At 35.2% G+C, this 24,126-nt stretch overlaps 2 protein-coding genes across 4 annotated transcripts in view; both read right to left on the bottom strand.

The window, feature by feature from the left end:
* Positions 1-6,467, bottom strand: part of LOC138701981 (uncharacterized) — a 47,112-nt gene extending 40,645 nt beyond the window's left edge. For 2 of the 3 annotated variants that reach the window (XM_069829409.1, XM_069829410.1), the window contains exon 1: positions 4,406-4,680. The gene's annotated coding sequence lies outside the window, so the exon portion shown is untranslated. Of the gene's footprint in view, positions 1-4,405; positions 4,681-6,304 lie in introns of those variants that run through there. The other variant, XM_069829408.1, reaches the window with a different exon arrangement.
* A 9,674-nt stretch (positions 6,468-16,141) lies between these two features.
* LOC138701980 (uncharacterized) overlaps positions 16,142-24,126 on the bottom strand; it is a 29,738-nt gene continuing 21,753 nt past the window's right edge. The window contains exons 6-9 of the mRNA XM_069829406.1: positions 22,944-23,118; positions 20,830-21,002; positions 18,313-18,468; positions 16,142-16,979 (exon numbers count right to left, since the gene is read on the bottom strand). Of these exons, the coding sequence (XP_069685507.1) occupies positions 16,707-16,979; positions 18,313-18,468; positions 20,830-21,002; positions 22,944-23,118 (777 nt within the window). The 3' untranslated portion in view covers positions 16,142-16,706. The remainder of the gene's footprint in view (positions 16,980-18,312; positions 18,469-20,829; positions 21,003-22,943; positions 23,119-24,126) is intronic.

Below are 24,126 nucleotides of genomic sequence, written 5' to 3'. Positions count from 1 at the left end.
TGTATGATTTGTTTACAAGTATTACGAGGAAAACGGTTGTATAACATAAAACGGCATTATACTACATGTTACTGATGAAACATTAAAAGGTTAAGTGTTATTGTTGTTGTTATCATCATCATCACCATCACCATCGCCATCATCATCATCATCGTCATCATCATCATCATCATCATCATCATCATCTCTGTACATCGACCCTTTTTTTAGCAGATGTACGAATAATGCGGTTAGCTCTTCAATTGGGACTCACTGATTTACTATGTGATGTTAAATGAAAGCTAGATGTAAGGACTTGACAAATGTTGAACTTTCAAATCTTTCCCAAAAAATAAATATCCGAAGCTTCGTTCTTTCGCTTGCTCTGTTGAAGCCATGTTTGCTACAACTTACGTTTGTGAAAAATTATTTTCAACAATTCAAATAGTAAAAACCAAATTTAGATCACGACTGACAGACCAGACCTTCGTGATCAACTACGACTGGCAGTAAGTGACATAATTCCTGATTTTGAAACTTTGTCGTAGAGACATTCTGAAGACAGTTAATTTTGTGATATTGTTCATTTATTGTTCATTTCTTTCTTCGTTACACGTACTAAACATTAGTTTGTAGCCTTGTACTGTATAAAATTATATTTAAGTGCTTAACGTAAGGAAAATGAAAATCCGTTAATAAGTCAGACAGTTGCTGCACTTCCCCTTCGGGTGTCTGCCTCCCTCCATAGGTGCTATGCACATTGCAGGTTACACAGTGGCTCGGCGCACGATTACATTTTCGCCACCGCTGGCCTACGCGAACACTTAATACTAAATGGCTTTGATCGTATTTTATAAAAACATTCAATAGACCGTGACATTGACTGAAATAGGATACAATATGAGTAAACGAAATCTCTTACCAAATAATGTTACTAATATACTGTACCTTATTATGTTTATTTGGCCAGTCTCAGAGCTTCTGGCTACAGTTCATGAGGTCCCCGGTTCGATTTCCCGTTAGAGCAGAGGAATTTTCTCTCTCCTGTGTTCATCCATAGTATGGAATTCAGATTAAGTTTAGATTTAAGACCACATAATGATCATTCTATCATATCGGAGTTATGTAACTACGTTTCCAGGCGACCCAACCTCAGGAGTGGGTTACACCTAGTAGGCCTATCAGAAGAGGGGCCCAGAAATGTCCAAAGACAACCTGGTGGCATTGGAGGAAAAATATTTAGTTTTGTTAATCGTTTATTCATAATTCTATTCGCAGTCGTGAATTTATCTACAATGTGAAATCTTTTTGTAATGTTGGTTATTATTATTATTATTATTATTATTATTATTATTATTATTATTATTATTATTATTATTATTATTATATTTTATTACAGGAAATTATCAGTCTTAAAATTTCTACCTCCTACCATTTATTTATTTGTAATGTTCCCGATGTGCTTCCTCTTTGTTAGTGAAATTATAGAATGTAGGCTATCTTTTATTTAAAATCTTTTGATTACTTTTTCATTATAGACATCTAACTCCAATTTTACTGGTTTAAAAAAAATCCTTTATATTCTACTTTAAGAAACCTTCTCTGCATTTATTATTATTATTATTGTTATTATTATTATTATTATTATTATTATTATTATTATATTTTTACAGGAAATTATCAGTCTTAAAATGTCAACCTCCTACCGTTTATTTATTTGCAATGTTCCCGACGCGCTGATAGTGAAACTATAGAATGTAGGCTATCTTTTATTTAAAATCTTTTTTGATTATTTTTTCATTATAGACATCTAACTCCAATTTTACTGGATTAAAAGAAAATCCTTTATATTCTACTTTAAGAAACTTTCTCTGCGTTCCTTCTTCTTCTTCTTCTTCTTCTTCTTCTTCTTCTTCTTCTTCTTCTTCTTCTTCTTCTTCTTCTTATGATGATTATTATCATCATCATCATCATAGTCCATCGTTTTGGATTAACGGTTAACATGTCTCACCGTGAAACGAGCGGGCCCGGATTCAAATTTTGGTTGAGACAAGTTACCTGGTTGATGTTTCTTCCGTTGTTTTCCATCAACCCATTAAGAGCAAATGTTGGGTAGATTTTGGTGCTGGACCTTGGACTCATATCGTTGGCATTAACACCTTCATTACATTCGGAACTCGATAACCATCGCAGTTGATAAAGCGTCATAAAATAAATCAATTGAAATAATTATCACAGTAATTAAACATTATAAACCATTTACCCCGAACACGAGCTTTGCTCTTTCGGGGTATTTTAATGTAACGTTTTTATGTATATGTTATTATTAAATAAACAAATAAATAAATAAATTTCTAATTTGTTATGCTTAATCTACACTAGACATTCACAAATATTTATCTAATTATTAAATAATTTACATTTTCGAAAGCGATAGTAAGATGGCCTGTAGTTCTGATACCTGCGGGAGTTGTAGCTGTCGTATTTAATATTTGAGCATTCTTTCAAGTTACACAAAATAATATGATTTTAAAGTAGCGAAGCTGCTTGTTTATGACGGTAACATGGAGGAAGGGAACTATGTACAGACAGTACAACCACAGTCTAGTATATACAATCACGAAGCTTGGAATGATTTTTTGCATTTCTCGCGATAGTTGCTAGCCGCTCGGAGCGCTGTGAGTACTAGGAACAATAGACTGTGCCACAGCCATCGTGATCTAATAGAGGCCGTAAGGCAGACCATGTGATTCGCTTAACCCGATCACGAAGGACGGCGTTTCAACCATATAAATTAGTTGAAATACATAAAGAGTAACACATATTTCTCTAAAATGTAGTGTAATTGTATTAATAAAATTTAAAACAATGATTATGAGACACGTCAGGCACAATTCACTTGCGAGTTAAGGTGTAATATTATTTTTGGTGTGAAAATTACGTTGTTGGTATGTGTAATACCTGCCTTTATTTCGATTAAATATTACGAAATTCTTGTACATTCACTTATGCACAATTCAATAATTTTCAGTTGCACCGCACGGATATTTAGATATGTTGAAATTATAGGTTATGTTTACTGTACCAGTTGCCCCTTTCTGTCTAATTTTATTGGTTTCCAATGCCCTGCCATTACATATGTATGTTATGTCATATGAAAATTATAGGTTATGTTTACTATATTTAACTTATATTCGTTTTTATTAAACCTCAAAATAGCTTCCATTCTAAACTTAAAATGTTGATGCGAACAGATTATGTTAACATGTAAAATTCTCTTCACATTAAAATAACACAGTTTTGTAATTATTTTTGCAACATATTATGGTACAAGAAGTAAACGGAACTTATGGACACATTACACTAAATAAAAATTAGCAATGATACGCAATAAAGTTATAATATAATATTTCACTAAGCTCCGAACATACATTACGGCCTGGTCCAGATCGAAAAGGCATTGGCTGTGCCGTATTTCGCACTGTTTTGAAAAGTAGTGTAAACTGTGAAATGTTCGTTATCGGTTGTCAATAATTGTAATTGACTAAAATACAATAATTTGAATAATAATATGGGACAAAGAGACGTTTGTAATACTATAAATTGTAAGAAAAATAGGTTAGAGTTATCCTTCTTCCGAAAGATCCAGGAAGGTGAGTTTATAAAATATAATATATATTTTATGAAAATAATATATAAACCTTATGTATTTCATATTTCAATAGTGGAAGGAAGGTGTTAATTTTTTCAAAGGAACACGATATCGAAAGTACAATACATTTTATCGTCTGCTAGGGAAAGGGTCTGTGATGAGGCGATAGTAGCGATCCTGGTGGTTAGCAACTATCTATCGATGCATATTTATTAAATATTGAGCTTCGTGACTGTATATACTAGACTGTGGTACAACATAACACAAGTAAAAGACATGCTGAGTCCCAATAGTAAAGAAGATAAATCTCCACTTCTTGACAGGAATCAAACCCGGTTCTGCTGGAATTACAGCTAGTGGCATTACTACTGGAGCCGAAGCGGAATGCAATAAGCTAATGATTAAATGAGTGGCTCAGTGCAAGAGTTGCCTAAACCAGATTTCTGCATAAAATGACTTTAAATTGTAATTTATATGTATGCCAAAGTAGATGTACTAGATAAATATTAGATTAGAGTAAATGAGAAACAATTTCCAATTGAGAGCCTATAGGTAGTTTTAAAAAACGAGGTCTGAGTTTAGACTTCAATAACTTTTTTGAATGTGATTGTGGCTTTGGCAACTCTGGCATTGAGCCACTCAAATTAATTTCTGAAAATGATAGTAAGAAATTAGTTTAGTCGTTTGAAGACTTGCGGCTCGCGACAGGATGATCTTGGCTGTACGCGCATGCGCGAACTTGGTTAATAAAAACATAAACTAACCAAACCTTACCTTTCATATATGCAAGGTGTGTAACCGGGGCATGAAGGAAACTTCCTGATTTGACCTGGGAAGTACACACGAAAATAAATTCAGGTGAGGATGACGCTGGCACTGCATGAGAAGTCCGCGCATGCGCACAGCCAAACTGCTACTGTCGCGAGCCCCTCCTGTTTGAAGTCGCATCGCAGCTGACTTGCACTCGTTTTTCCTATTGTTCAGTTTTCTTGAAATAAGAGCAGTGCTGTCATGGTAATTTTTTCTTGGCCATACGCCCCAACCCTTGTTTTTTCCCTTGAAATACATTTTGCTCTCTTCTCTCTATCTCTCCGACTGTCATTTATTGATTTTTTTTTTTAATATTAAAGAAGAAGTAAAGAAATTGTTTTGCTTTACATTTTAATTACACAAGTTTGATTTAAAGCAGCCGTGGCGAAAATGTAACTCACGAGCACATTGTGGCTCGCAATGATAGCTGTGCATTTTCCTTGCTTCCTACCTCCCACAACCCCCACCCTCTCACTCACTGGAGCCAAACTCCGTTCCATTTGTAATTGTCTCTGACCTGCGAGTGGCGTATCGTCGCAATGTCTCTCTCAAAACCATGTACCTTTACAAAAACGAAAGTTTCAAGTAGGATGGGAGGACGCATTTTTTGCTGACAATGTGATGAGAATATTAAATGTATGATTTGTTCACAAGTATTACGAGGAAGACGATTGTATAACATAAAACGGCATTATACGTTACTACATGTTATTGATGAAACATTAAAAGGTTAAGTGTTATTATTATTATTATTATTATTATTATTATTATTATTATTATTATTATCATCGTCATCATCATCTCTGTACGTCGATCCTTTTTCAGCAGATGTACGAATAATGCGGTTAGATCTTCAATTTAAACTCACAGATTTACAATGTGATGTTAAATGAAAGCTAGATGTAAGGACTTGTCAAATGTTCAACCTTTGAAATCTTTGCCAAAAAATAAATACCCGAAGCTTCGTTCTTTCGCTTGCTCTTTTGAAACCATGTTCGCTACAACTTACGTTTGTGAAAAATTATTTTTAATAATGAAAATAGTAAAAACCAAATTTAGATCACGACTGACAGACAAATACCTTCGTGATCAACTACGACTGGCAGTAAGTGACATAATTCCTGATTTTGAAACTCTGTCGCAGAGACATTCCGAAGACAGGTTGTGATGATGTGTCCTATGTTTTCTTGTTCATTTCTTTCTTCGTTACACGTACTAAACATTAGTTTATAACCTTATACTGTATAAAATTATATTTAAGTGCTTGACGTAAGGAAAATGAAAATCCGTTAATAAATCAGACAGTTGCTTCAGTTCCCCTTCGGGTGTCCGCCTCCCTCCATAGGTGCTATGCACGTTGCAGGTCACACTGGCTCGGCGCACGATCGCATTTTCGCCACGGCTGATTTAAAGAATACACCATGTAGCACCACTGTAGATGCACACATGTTCGATGAATCTTGGAGTGTATATTTGCACCACTTCTTGTTTTTCAACCATTATTTTATATAATTCTGGATTCCAGTGCTGCAGAGGTGGACCATTTTTGTTTATGAACATCAAACAAAATATATTAGGAACAGCAAGAGATGATCTAAGATCTATACAGATTTTCTCGTACAAAACTTAGGTACCCATATGCCGTATGGCTCCGTACAGACAAAATTTTCTTTTCCCCATGGGATTAATTAAAAAAAATTGTAGGTTCCCATACGATGTATGGCCCAGTATGGCCTCCATGACAACACTAAATAAGAGAACTAAACTTTTAGGAAAGATGCTATGCTCGCAATAATGGCGAATGTCGAAGCTTCGTAATTGTATATGTAGAATGTATTGTTTAATAGAATTAGCCCTACATACTTCACTGTTTGTAGCAACTACTCGCAATGTTCTTGAAGCACCAAGAAGTCGAGTGTGACTGCAGACTGCGCCCTATCATTCCTATCATCACATAAATAATTAACCTTGAACGGGTCTTGGCGGCTTTCAATTGATAAACTCCTTTAAATAGCAAGCAACGACATAGCACCGTCTGCAACCGACGGGCCACATGCTTATATTGGCTATTTCAGACGAACAACTTGCTGTTAACCCTTTCTAACCCAAATTAAATTTGCAAGCAATCCATGTTGAAACAAATAGCTGTATTAGGACCAAGTTACGGGAGTGGCAACATTTGAAACAAAACTATATTGATGAAAATGTATTGAAATAGAAGTTATCCAGCAAAATTTACCTTCACATGTAACACACAAGTATATAAATGCTATAAAGTTAATTATTGCCATATGGTATCTATAGGTAAGAAAGGGTTAACTAGACACAGATTTGGTATGCGAAATGCACGTTCCTTTTTATATATTTAAAAGTATGCGGAAATGATATAATTTGTAAGTCGCACCTTCACAGAAAATTTGACCGGTGGTGTTTGATAATGCATATAAATGCATATTCCAGGTGAAGAAGCATATTTTAAATTTGTAATGCAAAAATGCATATTTTACTCGTGAATGTGGTATTAAATTATAATTTTCCTTTAGCTAATTAATAATACTATGCGGAACATTTCATTCGAGTGATAATAGTGTTAAATTCCCTAAATACTGAAGATGCAGCTAGCATTGCGATAGCTCAGTAATGTTTTTCTGAAGATGGCATCGAGAAAAAGATGCAGTATATTCTGAAGTGCATCTCTAAATTATACCTGAAATTATAACACATTTGGAGACTCCAAGTAATTCTTCGGGAGTATCTACTTATTCACTTTTTCTGAGAGATCAAATTTCAAATTTGTCTTCAGAAACTCACAGTATTGCTAAAATTGCATTCGATAAGCTTAGTTGTCCACACCTGTGGAGTAACGGTCAGCGCGTCTGGCTGCGGAACCAGGTGGCCTGGGTTCGAATCCCGGTCGGGGCAAGTTACCTGGTTGAGGTTTTTTCCGGGGTTTTCCCTCAACCCAATACGAGCAAATGCTGGGTAACCTTCGGTGCTGGATCCCGGACTCATTTCACCGACATTATCCCCTTCATATCATTCAGACGCTAAATAACCTAGATGTTGATACAGCGTCGTAAAATAACCCAATAAAATAAAAAAATAAAATAGGCTTAGTCAGGTATTAAATAAAAATCCTGGTTACAAAAAACTCTGTCAAATTAGCAAAACGCTGTCTGGCATTGGTGAAGAAACTGTAACAACATGATGGACCTAGAGATGTTCGTGTGTACTTGGGCCAAGTTTTTAACCTTTTAGGTCGTCCTTTAGCCATTGAAATGCACCACGTTCGCCCGATATAGCTCTAATGGTTTTCTACCTATGGGGTGCGGTGAAAGTCTCAGTATATGGAAGAAACGAGAAAGTCTAAAGAGCTGAAGTATTACTTTGAGGACGCCTTCAAGTTGTTGGACAGGAATACTGAGATGTATCTTCGTATGTATCGTAGTGCTTCACACAGACTTCAACTAGACATATGTGTTAATGCAGAAAAATAATTTTAACATAAAAAGAATTGAAATCATTAAGTAACTATGACAGAAGTTAAATTTAATGTAAGGTACAAAGTGACTTTTGCACCACCCGGTATGTTACGAATGTACGAATGGGAAACGGATATTTAAGGCCTTAAAAAATGTGCTGGATATCTTTTAGGTTGTGTAGTAGAAATAATTGTGGAATATTTTGCCACTTTTATATGGTCTTAAATCCTAACTCCAGCTCTGCTTCTTTATCGCCAACAACGAACCTACAATCTACAGCAGTGGTTGCCAAACACCACGAAATTGAGACGTAATAGAAATGCAACCCGCACACCACAATCGCAGGGAGAGGTGTGGAGTGGGTATCTCCTCAGGTAATGCAGTGAATAACAGTGCAGAGACGGACTGTGACCAAAAAACGAAAGCAATATAATATTCTTCTACTTATTAACTATACACATTTTTTCCATGTTAATTTTTTAACCTCCTATTCGTTATTTTTGTATTATTAATGAAATAAAATGAATTTATTTTCCCATTTATCATGAAAAGAACGTGTACTTTACCATCAGCAGATATTTGAAATTAGAAAAACGTACCAGGCTGGTCACGAAGTTGTAAATTACACTACATACTTAAAAAAACGTGGAAGTATTTTACTCCAATTAAGACATAAAAGCCGATACTTTTTATTGTTTATTTATTAATGAAATATTCAAATTACACTACATGCGTCGAAAAAAAAAGTCGAAGTATTTTACCCGATTAAGACATAGAAGCCGATACTCTTTATTGTTCGTTTATTAATGAAATATTCAAGTTACAAGTAAGGGCGTGGTATTCTTCAAAACAAGAAGAATAATGACAACGTACATTGTTCTTTTATACTTCATTTAAAATTTTACAACAAATTATCTCATATTTTTGCCATCTGCACAAAATAAATACTTTTCCTCCATAGCTCCTCAAAATTAAGTTTTCATGTTATCTGTTTTCTGTTTTGGAAAAGACATCGAAACATATTATCCTACACGCTTGTAACATTACATGCGTACGTCCGCTGCTGATAAATGTCTTTACTTATATCGAAGTGAAGGCTGTAAACAGAAGGTGGGGGTATGATGTCATGGTTACGCTTGAGTGGAGACAGGGGCATGTGTCACGACACAGCTTTTGGCGATCACTGATCTACAGATTGCAACTAAGACAACGCGTAACACATTGCTAGAGGACAAAATGTGCTAGGCTTAATTTGCACGCAGCCTTAATGCTGGTTCATCCTGTTCCTTGCGTATTATCATAGCCAGCGATTTTTAACTATTTATTTATTTGTGACAGAATTACGACCGTAGGATCTTCTCTTCCATCGTAACAGGTAGAACATGTAAATATAACAAATACAAACAGTGATAAAAATAATATAAATTACATTAAAGTCCAATAGAGAATCAACAGGAGCACTTATTGCATGTATATATTCACACTGCAAATGGGTAAATACCCGGTGGCAGTGGTAACTAATTACAATCAATAATGACAATTAATAAATTAATAATAACATTAGTATAATAATATTAACAAGGAGCATCCTCATTTAAAGTAAATCAAATTTGTATCTTAACCCTAAGTACTAATAAAACCCACGAGTATGATATGTCCATACATGCACAAGTACCCGCTGTCAACTCACTCACTGCACTGGAACTATGACACATTTCACTGACACTATCCTGATTTCACTAACACTTCAAAAACATTTCATTGTTAAAATACTTTGCACTACCACTATAAACTATAAAATTTCACTGACACAAACACACTTCACTGATACAACACACTTCACTGATACAACACTTCAAATAACAAAACATCAATTACACCCTTTAAATAGTGTGTATAATATACTACCGTCTATTAGTAAAGTCCTTAAGCCTATTTTTAAATACATTTTTTGTTATTGGTAAATCCTTTAGTAAGTCTGCAGGTAAAGCATTCCAGTCCCTGAAAGTAGATTGAGAAAAGAATACTTTCCAATGTCCATCCTCTGTCTTCTTTCCCTCGATTTATGTGAGTGGTCGCTCCTTGAAGAGTAATTTGGCGGCTGCAATCTATTTTTTATGTCTCTCCAGGCAGGTTAACCTCTGAATGTTTTGAACATTGCGCATAATCGAATTCGCGTTCTCTGTCCGTGAGTGTGTCCCATTTTAATGTTGAATTATTACGACAACCCTTGAGAGACCGTTTTTTGAATCTTTTCGAATGTATTAATATTTCTAACCTGTAAGGATCCCAACATGCAACGCCATATTCCATTACTGGACGAACTAGTAACTTATATGCAATCTCTTTGGATTTATCAGAGCCTTTTTTTAGTACCCTCATCACAAAGTGTAACGTTCTCCATGATTTTCCCGCTGTGTTAGTAACGTGTTCCCCCCAACCGAGATCGCTGCTAAAAGTTATTTCTAGGTATTTACATATGTTATCTTTCGGAATGGTTTCGCCCCCTAAACGTATACGATGCGATTATTTTATTTATTTTTTTTTTTAATAATACAAAATACAAGAAAAAAAGATAGTTGAAATAACAGTAATAGGAATGATGATGATGATGATAATAATAATAATAATAATAATAATAATAATAATAATAATAATAATAATAATAATAATAAATACATTCCATATTAAGGGTGAAACTGACAATGCCACAGTTGCAATATTATGTTATTGGTTAAGCAGAAGTTGTGCAACCTGACAGGTGTTTAACAAGTAGTTCCATGATCTAGAATGTGACTCTTTAATTTAAATTTAAATTTTGATATTGTCCAACAATCTCTGACATGGTCAGAGAGAGAATTCCAGATGAGTGGAATCGATATGCTGAAAGATTATGAGTATAAGGATATTCTGTACTTACTTACTTACAAATGGCTTTTAAGGAACCCGAAGGTTCATTTCCGCCCTCACATAAGCCCGCCATCGGTCCCTATCCTGTGCAAGATTAATCCAGTCTCTATCATCATATCCCACCTCCCTCAAATCCATTTTAATATTTTCCTCCCATCTACGTCTCGGCCTCCCTAAAGGTCTTTTTCCCTCCGGTCTCCCAACTAACACTCTATATGCATTTCTGGATTCGCCCATACGTGCTACATGCCCTGCCCATCTCAAACGTTTGGATTTAATGTTCCTAATTATGTCAGGTGAAGAATACAATGCGTGCAGTTCTGCGTTGTGTAACTTTCTCCATTCTCCTGTAACTTCATCCCGCTTAGCCCCAAATATTTTCCTAAACACCTTATTCTCAAACACCCTTAACCTATGTTCCTCTCTCAGAGTGAGAGTCCAAGTTTCACAACAATAGAGAACAACCGGTAATATAACTGTTTTATAAATTCTAACTTTCAGATTTTTGGACAGCAGACTGGATGATAAGAGCTTCTCAACCGAATAATAACACGCATTTCCCATATTTATTCTGCGTTTAATTTCCTCCCGAGTGTCATGTATATTTGTTACTGTTGCTCCAAAGATTCTGTGCAAAGGAAAAAGAGAAGGTAGATGTTCCGGTTTCGAGGTACCGGTAGTGAAATGTGAACAAAACGAGATGCTAGATACATTATGATTATTTAGTCTTGACAGTCCCCGGCAATGTGCGCCTTGGTCAGGCGAGTCCATTAAGTTACACCAAGGGATGTTCAGGTTAGTCTGTTGCCTGCAGTCAGAGCGATCAGATGTCACGCATGCGGTATAATAGCGTTGTGTTTCCAGTTCAGTTAATCTGTACTGCATTCCTTTACCGACCGCTCGCCCTTATCTCTACTCCGGAACTCTCCCCACTACTCCTATTACTTCCTCTCTTTCGCGTCGCTGAGCTGTCATGACTAAATAATCGGTCTGTAAGAGGGCGTGAAAATGTGGGTGATTTTAAATAGTAATAAGGGCACTGAAGAGTCTTCTATCTTTAAGTGGATTTCAAGACAACAGTTCTAGTGACGATGTTACATGATCGAATTTTCTAATGTTACAAATGAAATGAACGTAGAATTGTGAACACGCTCTAGTCTGTGGACAAGATCAGTATTAAGGTTCGTGAATAGAAAACCCCAATAATCGAAATGGGGCATCACTAAAGTTTGAATGAGATTCATTTTGAGGCTAAGAGGTAGAACGTTGGTCAAGTGTTTGGGAGAATGATTTATAGAAAAGTTTTCTTAGATATGTAGGTCACTTCATTTTGAAAAATTATTAAATCTAAATATACTCCTATTTTTTTTATTACTGTTTTGCTATATGTAATTGTGTTATTATTTATGCTCGTTGGTGTCCCTTATTATAGCTTGCGATTTGTCTGGATTTAGCCTGAGTCCAAATTTCTGCGCCCATTAAGCTACAGATGCTAGATCTTCATTAATTCTGGTCACAACACAAGTTCGAGATTGAATGTAAAGTTGTAAGTCATCAGCGTATAGGTGGTGTTTAGAATATTTAATGACTTTTGCTACGTAATTTATGTAAAGTGTAAAAAGGAATGACCTAAGAACCAAGAAGTTTTTGTCCACAGAGTTTTTGCTTCAGATAGAAGTATTCGTTAATTGTAACTGATCGGTACGTAGGCCTACTTTGCAATATACTGTGTACTATGGATAATGAGTTTCTGCATGAGCAATAAACGAAAGCTAAAAAGAACTTTGGTTCCACTTAGTCCTATTTACATTTTTTATTATGTAATTGTGAAATAAAACTGAATAACGATGACAGGCAGCAATATAATCTTTTACAGATTTTCAAGGACAACTTCTACCGCGATAAACTGTGTTTACAAGTTAAGTAAAGGAAAAAAGATACGTGAATAATATAAATTCGTAATAGGCCAGCGCGCAGCGTCCACTCGTATGACATGCACAATTATATGAATCAGTATTCTTTTGCAGGAAAAGAAAATTACTATTAAGACTTTCCATGTGAAAAAGGTTCTACTTGTTTCTTTTTTTACGCAAAAATCTTACATTTTGGTGTATCTGGGGGGGGGGGAGGGTGACCCTCCCCTCTGCGCTTGCGGTGTCAGACTTAAGGTACGGTCACACGTCGCTACTTTTGCAGCGCTGCAGTACAAAAAAAGTCGTACTGCGACGTGTGAACAACGGTGCAACCCGAAAAGTAGCGGCTGCCGAACCTGCTGCCCGCTACTTTTCCATGCTGCGCGCAGCTTAAAAGTAGCGACGTGTGAACAGGGTTCTCAGGGTTGCAGCCGCAGCATTTTTGATATCGGTTTTGTTGAAACTTTTGCTGCGGTTGCGACCAGTGTTGCCACTCAAATGTGGCAATGATACTTTTATTGTTTGGATATATTTTAATGTTAGATGTGATCAAAATAAATTATTTGTAACAGTTATTAAATGCACAACACAGTCTGAGCATATTTGCTGACGATGTAATTCATTTTTTTTAATTTTCCGTAGTGTAGTTTCAAACAGGAGGGTTGCCAACATTGATTACGTGAATATGCTGTTGGTTATCATTTAAGTATATATAGGCGTTTTTAAAAGCTTTATAGTCAAAATAATGCCAATTTCTGAATACTAGTTAGGACAGAAAAGCAAATAATAGATAAGTAAGCTTTCGCATGAGTTTATTAATAATGCGAACATAACCACAAAATGTATATTGAGAAGTCAACACGGAGATGGAAACCTGCAGCATGACTGCGGCTGCAAAAGTAGCGCCTTGTGTGTGAACAGACTCGCAACCTCCAGTTGCAACTTTTGCAGCACTCGGGTTGCGCAGCACGAAAAGTAGCGTGCAGCGCGCTACTTTTGGCTTACGTGTGAACACGACACGCAACTTTTGCAGCTGCAGTATAAAAGTTGCGCAGCAAAAGTAGCGACGTGTGACCGTACCTTTAGACACAGTGGTTCATATTCAAGCCTGTAGGGGCAAGCGCGCTCGACGGGAAGATTTCCCTGCTTAGGGGTTACTTGTCTTCCCCTACTAGGATGCATCGAAAGAGGGGTAATGATGCAAAGGTTGTCCATGCATAAGTGAAGCTGAGCAGGAAATTTCCCTCCACAACCTGAAGGACTATAGGTTTGATTTCAGGGTTTCTTTCTTTTAGACAAGTTGCTTCTTAATGTTTAATATCGTTCTAAAATTTGCCGGAATCCATGTGGGATGCGATCGTTATCAGTAGAAGAAGATAAAGAAGCAATTTTGAAAATACTGAATATTCGTTCGTAATATGGTATCAATTACCCGGGAAGAAAATTTATAGTCTACTAATATCTGAAGCAAAGACTCTGTGGGCATAAACTTCTTGGTTCTTAGGCCATTACTTTTTACGCTTTACATAAATTACGTAAGGTCTTAAAATATTATCATATGTTATTATCCAAATTTGTAGATATGTAAGTAATTTATGTAGAGATTTAATGTTATTTCAAGTTATGTATCCTTACAGGGATTGCAACTTAGCCTTGACTACCTATTTTAGGAACAACTTGTAGTCTACATAAACTACTATTTATGTAGCTGTACTCTCCTAGAACTGTTCGTGCACACAGCTAATAGTCCACCTTTGTTTATAAACGACAAACAGCATATGAACTACTAGGTTATTTAGAATAGATATTGGTGATAGCGAGATGAGGCCGAGGATTCGCTATGGGATTATCGCACATTAGCCTTATAAATGAAGAAAATGTCGGAAAAGACCCAACCAGGTAACCAGTCCCAGCGGGAATCGAACGCACGGCCGAAAGCAGGCAAACGTGCTAACTATTGAACTGCGCATATTGCTATGCCTACGTTTTTTTTCAGTAAAATAGTGAAGATAGGATTTAGGAAATTTAACCTTTGGACTTAATACTAAGCCCAAGATTATGAAATTGTTCAACATAGCTCGACTATTTTTTTTATAATTGGGTCTTTATTGTCTACTAAGTTATTTACTATCTATTTTAAATTCTTTAAGCATCTTTCTCTAAATAATTTATAAAATTTTCGATTTCATTGTCTAAAATTAATCTAGGAATTTGGGCCTATAAATTATCACCTTAGACATTTTGTTGATTGAGAAAAGAAAATATATCACAAAGTCATCTACAGCAAACACCATATTTGTCCAAAGCTCTCACAAACTTCTTCATAGACTTGGTTTAATGTGTATTGGTGGTGACGAGTGCTGAGGAATGTCATGGCAACTATTGTTTCTATAAAAATGCGGACGCGGTTCGAAACTTAGAAATATGCCATTGAAAGAGCAAGGTATGTGTACTAGTATATTAAGGTAGGTTAGGGATGCACATCCATAAATGACACATCATAATACTTGAAAGGGCAGGATATGTGTGTGCTACTTGAAAAAGCAGTATGTGTACTGGGGGCAGGATAGTGTAGGATATGTATCAAGCACCCATAAACGACACAGCATCCTGCTACTCGTGTTTATGATGGTAGTTAGAATAGCGTTACAGCTTAATAGCTAAAAACCCATTGAGTTACATCCATTGTGCACGGCGGTCGACTCACAACTGCATTGCACATTACGCGTAACTTCGCTGTGTGTGTGAGTTAACCATATTACATCGTTATCCCAGTAGTGATATGACCGCATTTTCGTACTATGGATGCACGGCACGACGTTCAACTCAACTGAATTCGCATTACTCTCTGTGCAATAACTATAATAGGCCTATGTGACACTGGTATCTAGTGATGCGACCACATACTATCAATACCATACGACATAAGGCATACAACATCTTGTGATAAAAAGAGAAAAATAATAAAAAAAGAAATTAAATCTTCTGCAACAAAAATTAGAATAGGCTAATGATCAAAACAGTAAAATTAGAAGTTCTATGCTTGCATGAGTTGCCTTGCTCCCCAATATCTCTTCATCATTGACTTCTTGGTAAAGGCTGTACAGGTTAAGAGATGGATGCAATCCATAGCAGATAGTTGGTTGCAGAGTCTACAATTTGAACTATCCACTATACCAATGCGGTGAAGATGTTTGGCCAGGCAGTCGTGGCCTGTATAGAGCCGAAACATAGTTACAACCTCCTTTCGTGGCCAACCTGTAGATGAAAAATATCTGTTTTCCGTGACATCAGAGTTAGGTTTTCTGCATCTTCCTTTTTATAGGCTTGATGAATGTTGCGTGATGCAGTACGGAAGGAGACAGGATTTTGTTGTGTTTGTAGAATAATAAATCTAAGGAAAATTATCTTTAATGACATGTTCAACATGATCCATTTAGTCTCAAAATATCTTTTATTAGCATGCATTTTGCGACATAAATCTTCAGATATCGAGCCGCACAGCTGGTCAGATGCGATAGAATATGAAGTTTGGTATTTTACAAAACGATTTACATTTTTTTCCTAAATTCATGTGCAATTTGTCCATTTTCAAACGATAGGCCTATTTTACTTTTTTTCATATAACATTATGATCATACACATAGAATATCGATTTCATTATGAACACATTTAAAAAAGAATGTTGCTATTGTGTGCATTACTTCTGGTTTAAAAACCTAAGAACATCAGTGCTTCGGTGAAATGAGGTTGAAATGTAACAATTCTACGACTTCTGCCTTGTTTATGGAGTGTATTTATGTGTGCGTATATATGTGTAACCTACATTTTAGGCCTACACTTCTTCGATTATAGATTCATCTGGTTCGTACATTCTTTCTTGTTGAATTGGCAATAACAAAATTCAGATCCTTCACGATTAGTACCGAAAAGTGAAGCATCAATGTGAACGAGGTATGATCATCTTTGTTCTTTGAGCATTCTTCGTAGAATCTTGCCTGAGGGGCTTTTAGGAATGCTTGAGATAAATTCCACTCCTCCTTTCAGATGTTTATAATCCGACACCTTCTCTGCCACATATTTCTTTACTTCTTCTTCTGAAATCTTCTTTTCTTTTGGGACAACAAAAGCTTTAGGAATCTCGCCTGCCCTCTCATCAGGAATACCAACAACAGCTGCGTCTTCTATATGGGGATGACTTCTCAAGATCTCCTCAAGTTCCGCTGGAGCTACCTGTAATAATACATAATTCGCTTTCACTTATAAAGTAGAAATGCTTGGAAGTTGTTGAGTCATTGTCTTCTGCATTAGATTCAATAGCAGTATATAGACTACAGTAGCAAGTAATGCTTACTTACTAACTTATGGCTTTTAAGGAACCCGGAGGTTCATTGCCGCCCTCACATACCTAAGCCCGCCATCGTCCCTATCCTGAGCAAGATTAATCCAGTCTCTATAATCATATCCCACTTCCTTCAAATACATATTAATATTATCCTCCCATCTACGTCTCGGCCTCCCCAAAGGTCTTTTTTTCTCCGGCCTCCCAACTAACATTCTATATGCATTTCTGGATTCACCCATATGTACTACATGCCCTGCCCTTCTCAAATGTCTGGATTTAATGTTCCTAATTATGTCAGGTGAAGAATACAATACGTGCACTTCTGCGTTGCGTAACTTTTTCCATTCACCTGTAACTTCATTCCTCTTAGCCATAAATATTTTCCTAAGCACCTTATTCTCAAACACCCTTAATCTCTGTTACTCTTTCAAAGTGAGAATCGAAGTTTCACAACCATGAAGAACAACCGGTAATATAACTGTTTTATAAATTCTAACTTTCAGCTTTTTTGAGAACAAACTGGATGATAAAAGCTTCTCAACGGAATAATAACAGACATTTCCGATGTAAAACATAAAAATAAATATTTTGCATTTAATTTCCTCCCAATGTCATTTATATTTGTTTATTGTTGCTCCAAGATACTTGAATTTTTATACCTCCTTAAAGAATAAATTTCCAATTTTTATATTTCCATTTCGTACAATATTCTGGTCACGAAACATAATCATATTGTCTTTTCGGAATTTACTTCCACACCAATATCTTTACTTGCTACAGTGCTAGCTTTCAAAATCCAAAGAAAGAAACTATTGCCTAAGATGCTATACCTGAGAACAATAGAATTATGAACTAGTAGTAGTAAATTGTAAAAAAAAAAAAGAGTATTACGTATGTATATTAAAATATAGTCCAAATTTTTCATCATCTTAAGTATTTTTTTTTGTTTGTACGCACACACGTGAAGAGAAATGTACAAGTATTTGCCCTTTGATCACATTTTCACTATTTCAATAACCTCATAAAGGAATATGATTATTCTATATAGGGACAGAGAAGTTTTACATAATCTCTGAAAAGACATTGCTTGAAATGGTGCAATATTTAATGCATAAACTAATAGTTTTCGTACTACCTATATACAATTTTATACCATAATTCAACTCTGTAGAAACAACAGCAAACTCGGGTTTCATTTTAAATGATCCGTGGCTGAATTACCTGAAATCCTTTGACTTTGATTAACTCTTTGGCCCTATCAATGATGTAAAATTTTCCTTGTTCATCGTAATATCCCGTGTCTCCTGTGTGTAGCCAACCTTCTCCATCAATGGTTTCAGCAGTCGCATCAGGACGGTTGTAGTATCCTTTCATGACCTGACAGAAAACCAAACATATATTTCGATGGAAATATATTTTCTTCTCACTGGTCAATTCAGTCAATCCAAATTAACATTAAATCAGTTGATTAGGCTTATCTGTACCGTTCTTGCCACGAAAATAAATAGAAAGTAAATGGAAATTGTATTACATTTTGTGAGTAATCTGATGAAACTAAATGGTGAATCGTTGACAGGTTTTCTTTTTTATACGAAAGATTTTCCACAAGGAGTAAGTCCGTTTTATGATAAATTAATATTTGATAAAACAGTCAGTCAAATTCAAAAGCGATATCAAGAAATATCCCATGTCGAGAAACTTGCAATTGTCACAACTATGAAACTGGTTCAGAACAAGGAACCTATGTAAGGGTTATTCTTATAAACTTTGTCTTTTAAATCCCCCACAAGAAGAACCACATAAAGTGAAATCGGGGCTACGAGGGGACCACAACACAACCGAGTAATTCTGTCCTCAAGAATCTCTGAAATAAGATCTAGTAAGTAGCGTGTACAGTAGCAGAATCCTGCTGAAATAATTATTGGTGGCATTCAGTGTCTGTTCAAAAAAAAGGTCTTAATATTTCTGCTCGATATCTTGTAGCATTGGTGAGGTAATGCCTTATTAAAAATAAGCCTTATTAATTATTATTATTATTATTATTATTATTATTATTATTATTATTATTATTATTATTATTATTATTATGTGTACATTCAAAACACACCACATATCTTTTCATTATGTAGTGGAACTTTCCGCACAAGCTGTGGATTTTCTGCACTCCAGTACCAGTTGTTTTATGAAATAACTTGGCCATATTGTAATTGGTACCATGCTTCATCCGAAAATGTGATTAATTCAGGATTCATTCTTTTATCAGCAACACACTCCAGGATCCAGTTATAAAATCGAACTCTACTCGCGTCTTCGCGCGGTAGCTGTTGCCGACCCACTGTAATTTTATAGTGTTTTAATTTAAATAGTTTTATGGCAAATCTTACTGAGAATTTTGAAACACCTGCCTCCTGAGCAAGGAGAGGGAGAGGTTTTATGTGGTATGTTCCAGTCGTTCACCTATTTCATTTCTGTTCCTCTCCGCGATTACTCTTGAACTGTCAGAGTAAGGAGCCGGGTTAACCTCTGTGTAGTAGTATTTTTATCGACGCTTTTAACTGCAGAGGTTACTATGTTATTCAACACGGCATACAAATGGCCGACAACTTTTCCTGAAGAGTTCTATTAGGGACTGGGTTCTTTTAAGCGCTTCAGAATAATCTTTCGAGTTTACAGTTACATTAGTTTTTGTTTTACGAAGATTTGACTATATTTACTTTTCTCTACTTCCTTTATGATATTAATTTTATTTTTTCTTTCGAAATGGGATATGAAAGAGATTTGACTATATTTACTTTTCCTCTACTTCCTTTATGATATCAATTTTATTTTTTCTTTCGAAATGGGATATGAAAGAGATTTGACTATATTTACTTTTCCTCTACTTCCTTTATGATATTAATTTTATTTTTTCTTTCGAAATGGGATATGAAAGAGATTTGACTATATTTACTTTTCCTCTATTTCCTTTATGATATTAATTTTATTTTTTCTTTCGACATGGGATATGAAAGAGAGTTGACTATATTTACTTTTCTTCTACTTCCTTTATGATATTAATTTTATTTTTTCTTTCGAAATGAGATATGAAAGAAAGTACATACATATTTTTATATGTTGTCATCCAAAAGCAGTTCATAATTGTAGTTCATTCAAATTGAGTCATACTAACTGAATTTGTATCCAGCCACGGCAAGTTTCGGTACTATTTCAGAAGATTTCATATGGATTTAGACATTTATGGAAGTGAACAAACAGAAGAAGAACATTTATTGTTTTATTGTCCATAATTTGGACTTGTAAGACATTGCTTTCAAATGCATTTAAACCGAAGCATTACACAACGTTTTTAATAAAAATGTTGTCAAATAGATTAAATTAATTTTATTCACCATATAAATAGAAAACTTTATATGGCAATATTGTTATTATATTATTAGAATGAAGTTAAAAACTCTCACCCTAATATGCTCATGTAAAAAATTGTATATAATGTATTTTAATTAATTGTCTTAACATCAACCAGAAAAGTAATAACGAGTTGAATAAGTTGTCCAAAGTAAAGATAAATTAATTTTATTCACCACAGTAACATAAAATTATAAATCCCAGTATTTTATTATATTACCTGTACTTAGTTATAAACTGAACTTTAACCCTAATGTTATGTAGATAAAATAGGGTTTGTAATCTGAAAAAGAAAACAATTTAGTTGATTGGTACGTATTAATTGGCTCTTACCTGCGGTCCTCGAATGCAGATTTCACCCACTTCTCGATGTCCCAAAGCAGCTCCAGTCTCCAGATGCGAAATCTTCATCTGTGTGTTAGGGGTAGGGCCTCCTACTGATTCATAATTGGTGGAATTCTTTTCCATAACTGATGTAACGCCTGCTGTCTCCGTTAACCCGTACCCTACATTACAATATGCCACTTAGTTAATGTGTTAAATGCAATTTTAAGGTGCAGCTGTGGGAAAGTAACTGTTATTAACTTGTAATTCTACAGAAACATGCATTTTATCTATTGTCGAAAAGTCACTGTTACAAAGTTGATGCATTCTTTCTGATTATATTATGTTTTATGCTCGACCATGCCGAAATGTAGTAATTATACACCTGGTAGCAGCCCTTTAATGGACCTCATTAAAGTGCACCTATTCATTAAAGTTTAGGTGTTCCACCAATCAGAAAACACCATTGTAGCAATATGAAAGTGTAAGTATCGATTATTCTCGGATATGCAATAGAAAGACAACTAGCGAAACGTCACGGAGGCTGGAAATCCAATACTGTCGCAGAAGGTTATGTTCTGTTACTATAATAATTAGCGTTAATTGTAAATAATATTCAAATAAATTCAATTTGTCATCTCGTTTTTCAATGTCTAAATCAATTTCAAGGTTATATCAAGATTAATGTTTATTTTACTCTCTAGATTATATCAAGGTCAATGACATTTGTTCCTCGGAAAAAATCAATACTTTCGCGTCTGCGCATATCTCACAATTCACGAGATACTGCACAAGGTCAGTTCCGCTCCTCAGTCAGATAAGAATAACATGAATGCTTATGAATAATTTCAAGTTAGAAATATGGTCGAGCATAAAAAGTCGCATGAAACTTGCCTATAATGATAATTAAGACGCTCGTATGAAAATTGTGAAAAGAGCGCAAGCGAGTTTCATAAACATACTCGCGTCTTAATTACTACCATTATAGGCTCGTTGCATAATGTACTATTATGTGTTAGGTACTTATTTTGTCACATTGTTAACGATAATATTGCATATACTTTATTTTGTTGAACGCTAGTTCGAAAAGCATGTACATACGAATGAAATCAATTCCTATATAGGTTCCTAAATAAGATTAACTTCCACTGTCTGGATTACATGCATGAAAAGCATAATTTGTAAATCATTATTCGTATATATAATATACGCTTTCAGTAGAGAGACGTAATTAATATTGCAAAATTTTTCATAAACAAGCTGTATGTAAGAATAATTTCTAACATTATTTTTCTTTTTAAGAAAATGAATATTAAAAGTAATACAAATTTTAAAACATAAGCTTACTGATATTGTATACGTAGTTAGCCTTGGCCTTTCGTTGTAAACAACAGCAAAAGAGGTTAACATGTACAACAGTATGTTATTTCATAAATAATTACTCGAAATTTCGTGATAAAAAGTTTAGCCGGTTACATTGTGCATTTTTAAAGAAATCATGTCGAAAACTATTTACTTTTATAAAATTGAGTATCGGTCGGTGAAAAAATAGTCCTACTACTCGGCCCCGGAACAATTTTTCCCTTAAAATTATTCAGGTCAGCTTCACAGGGAGCTATACCTGAAAGTCAGATTTGCATAATACACTCGTTGTTCGTTAACAAAAAATCACAATTCAAGTCACACGGAGTTTGTGTGCATTCAGTGTTGGGTTCTGGCGTCTTGTCAGCCCACTTGAGGTATGTGGATATAAGAGAAAAATTGAGCCGGTATCGGTTACAGTTTCTGAGTAGCTCAGTCGGTAGAGCGTTGGCACGCTCAGCTGAAGGTCCCGGGTTTGATATCACGAATTCACTCTGTATTTCATACGTATCACACTCGGAAAAATTCTCGTATTTGTTAAATATTAATAAAATCTCTCCTATAGATTAAGAAAAATAGACGTATGTAGGCAAGTCGAGGCCATTTTTCCGGTATCATGGAAAAGTACATTTCACGAAAATTCGAAATCTAATGATTTTTTGCTCTTCTTTTTCCACAAGATAAAATTAAGGTATTTGAATCAGTAAGTTTTTTGTGAATCAATGAAAATCTATTTTCTTATTGACATATGCGGGCATTACCTTGAATGACGTTAGTAGATTTTGGGGCCTTCTTCAAGAAACGTTCAATGTCGAGTTTTCCCAAAGGAGCCGCACCACATAAAGCGTATCTCAGAGAGCGGAGATGTTCTGGTTTCAAGGCGGGATGAGAGGCCATGAACAATAAGAGGGGCGGTGCTACGTACAAGAAGTTTACCTGCAAATGTGACAAAGTTTTATTGAAAGATTTCTATATATCAATAAAATATTTTTTTTTCAAACTTAAACATTTAAATAGGATTATTTTCATGCAAATCTATAGTTTATACATAATATCATGGGCAATTGTTTAATATGTATTGTATTCCGGGGAAGAAAAAGTTTGTCATAAAACTCATAAATCTTAAATTTCTTGCTGATAACTTGTAGAACTTTCCAGCGTTGGTTGCATATGCATTAATTACACCGGATATATATTACCGGATTGAATTTGATTTAAAGGAATCCTATGATTTTCTGGTACGAGAGATATATTTAATGGCGGCGTGGTGTAGATATTTATCTGTGTGATTCTCTAATTTTTCTAAGTAGTAATTGAATCATGCTTCCTATTTTAGCTGCGTCTTATAGATGGTGAGGTACCAAAATACCGTTATGTTGTGCATGGCAGACAAGGGGGACCAAATTAAGCCCTCACTGTGATCTGATTAAATATATTCCCTCCTCTTCCCTGATAAATCTTAATTGCAACACAGTGCCTCACGCCAGCAAAACAAGCCCACTAGGAAGACTTTACTTCAGATTGTACCATTTCGGATTGCTGTTCGTAACTATTTCTCACACATTCATTAGTCACACAAGTTAATCCAGGAATAGTTGGTAGATCAGTATTGTCTGGAAGAAACGCAAAAATTACATTTCCTTAGAAAGGACCAAAGACATTACTTACTGATAAAATAATAGGCTGCAAGATTTTGTAGTCTCTTTATCACCTCAGCAAGAGCTCTTAGTGGGAAAAAGTGATTCTGCCCTCTACATTTCAGAGTAATTCACAAAATATGCAGCAGCTTTACCTTGATGTTATGTCTTTTATTCGAAAGCATGGCAAACCTGTCATTTTCTTAACTCTCACCTACAATCCGCAGTGACCTGAAATAGCTACTGCATTAAATTTGAAATTATCTGGTATTCTTCATTGAAAATAAATCTGAAAAATTTTTATTTG

The sequence above is a fragment of the Periplaneta americana genome, chromosome 6, assembly GCF_040183065.1.
Source record: "Periplaneta americana isolate PAMFEO1 chromosome 6, P.americana_PAMFEO1_priV1, whole genome shotgun sequence".
Lineage (NCBI taxonomy): Eukaryota > Metazoa > Arthropoda > Insecta > Blattodea > Blattidae > Periplaneta > Periplaneta americana.
The sequence above is the reverse complement of the archived record's forward strand: the minus strand, read 5'-3'. Positions and strand labels throughout refer to the sequence as shown.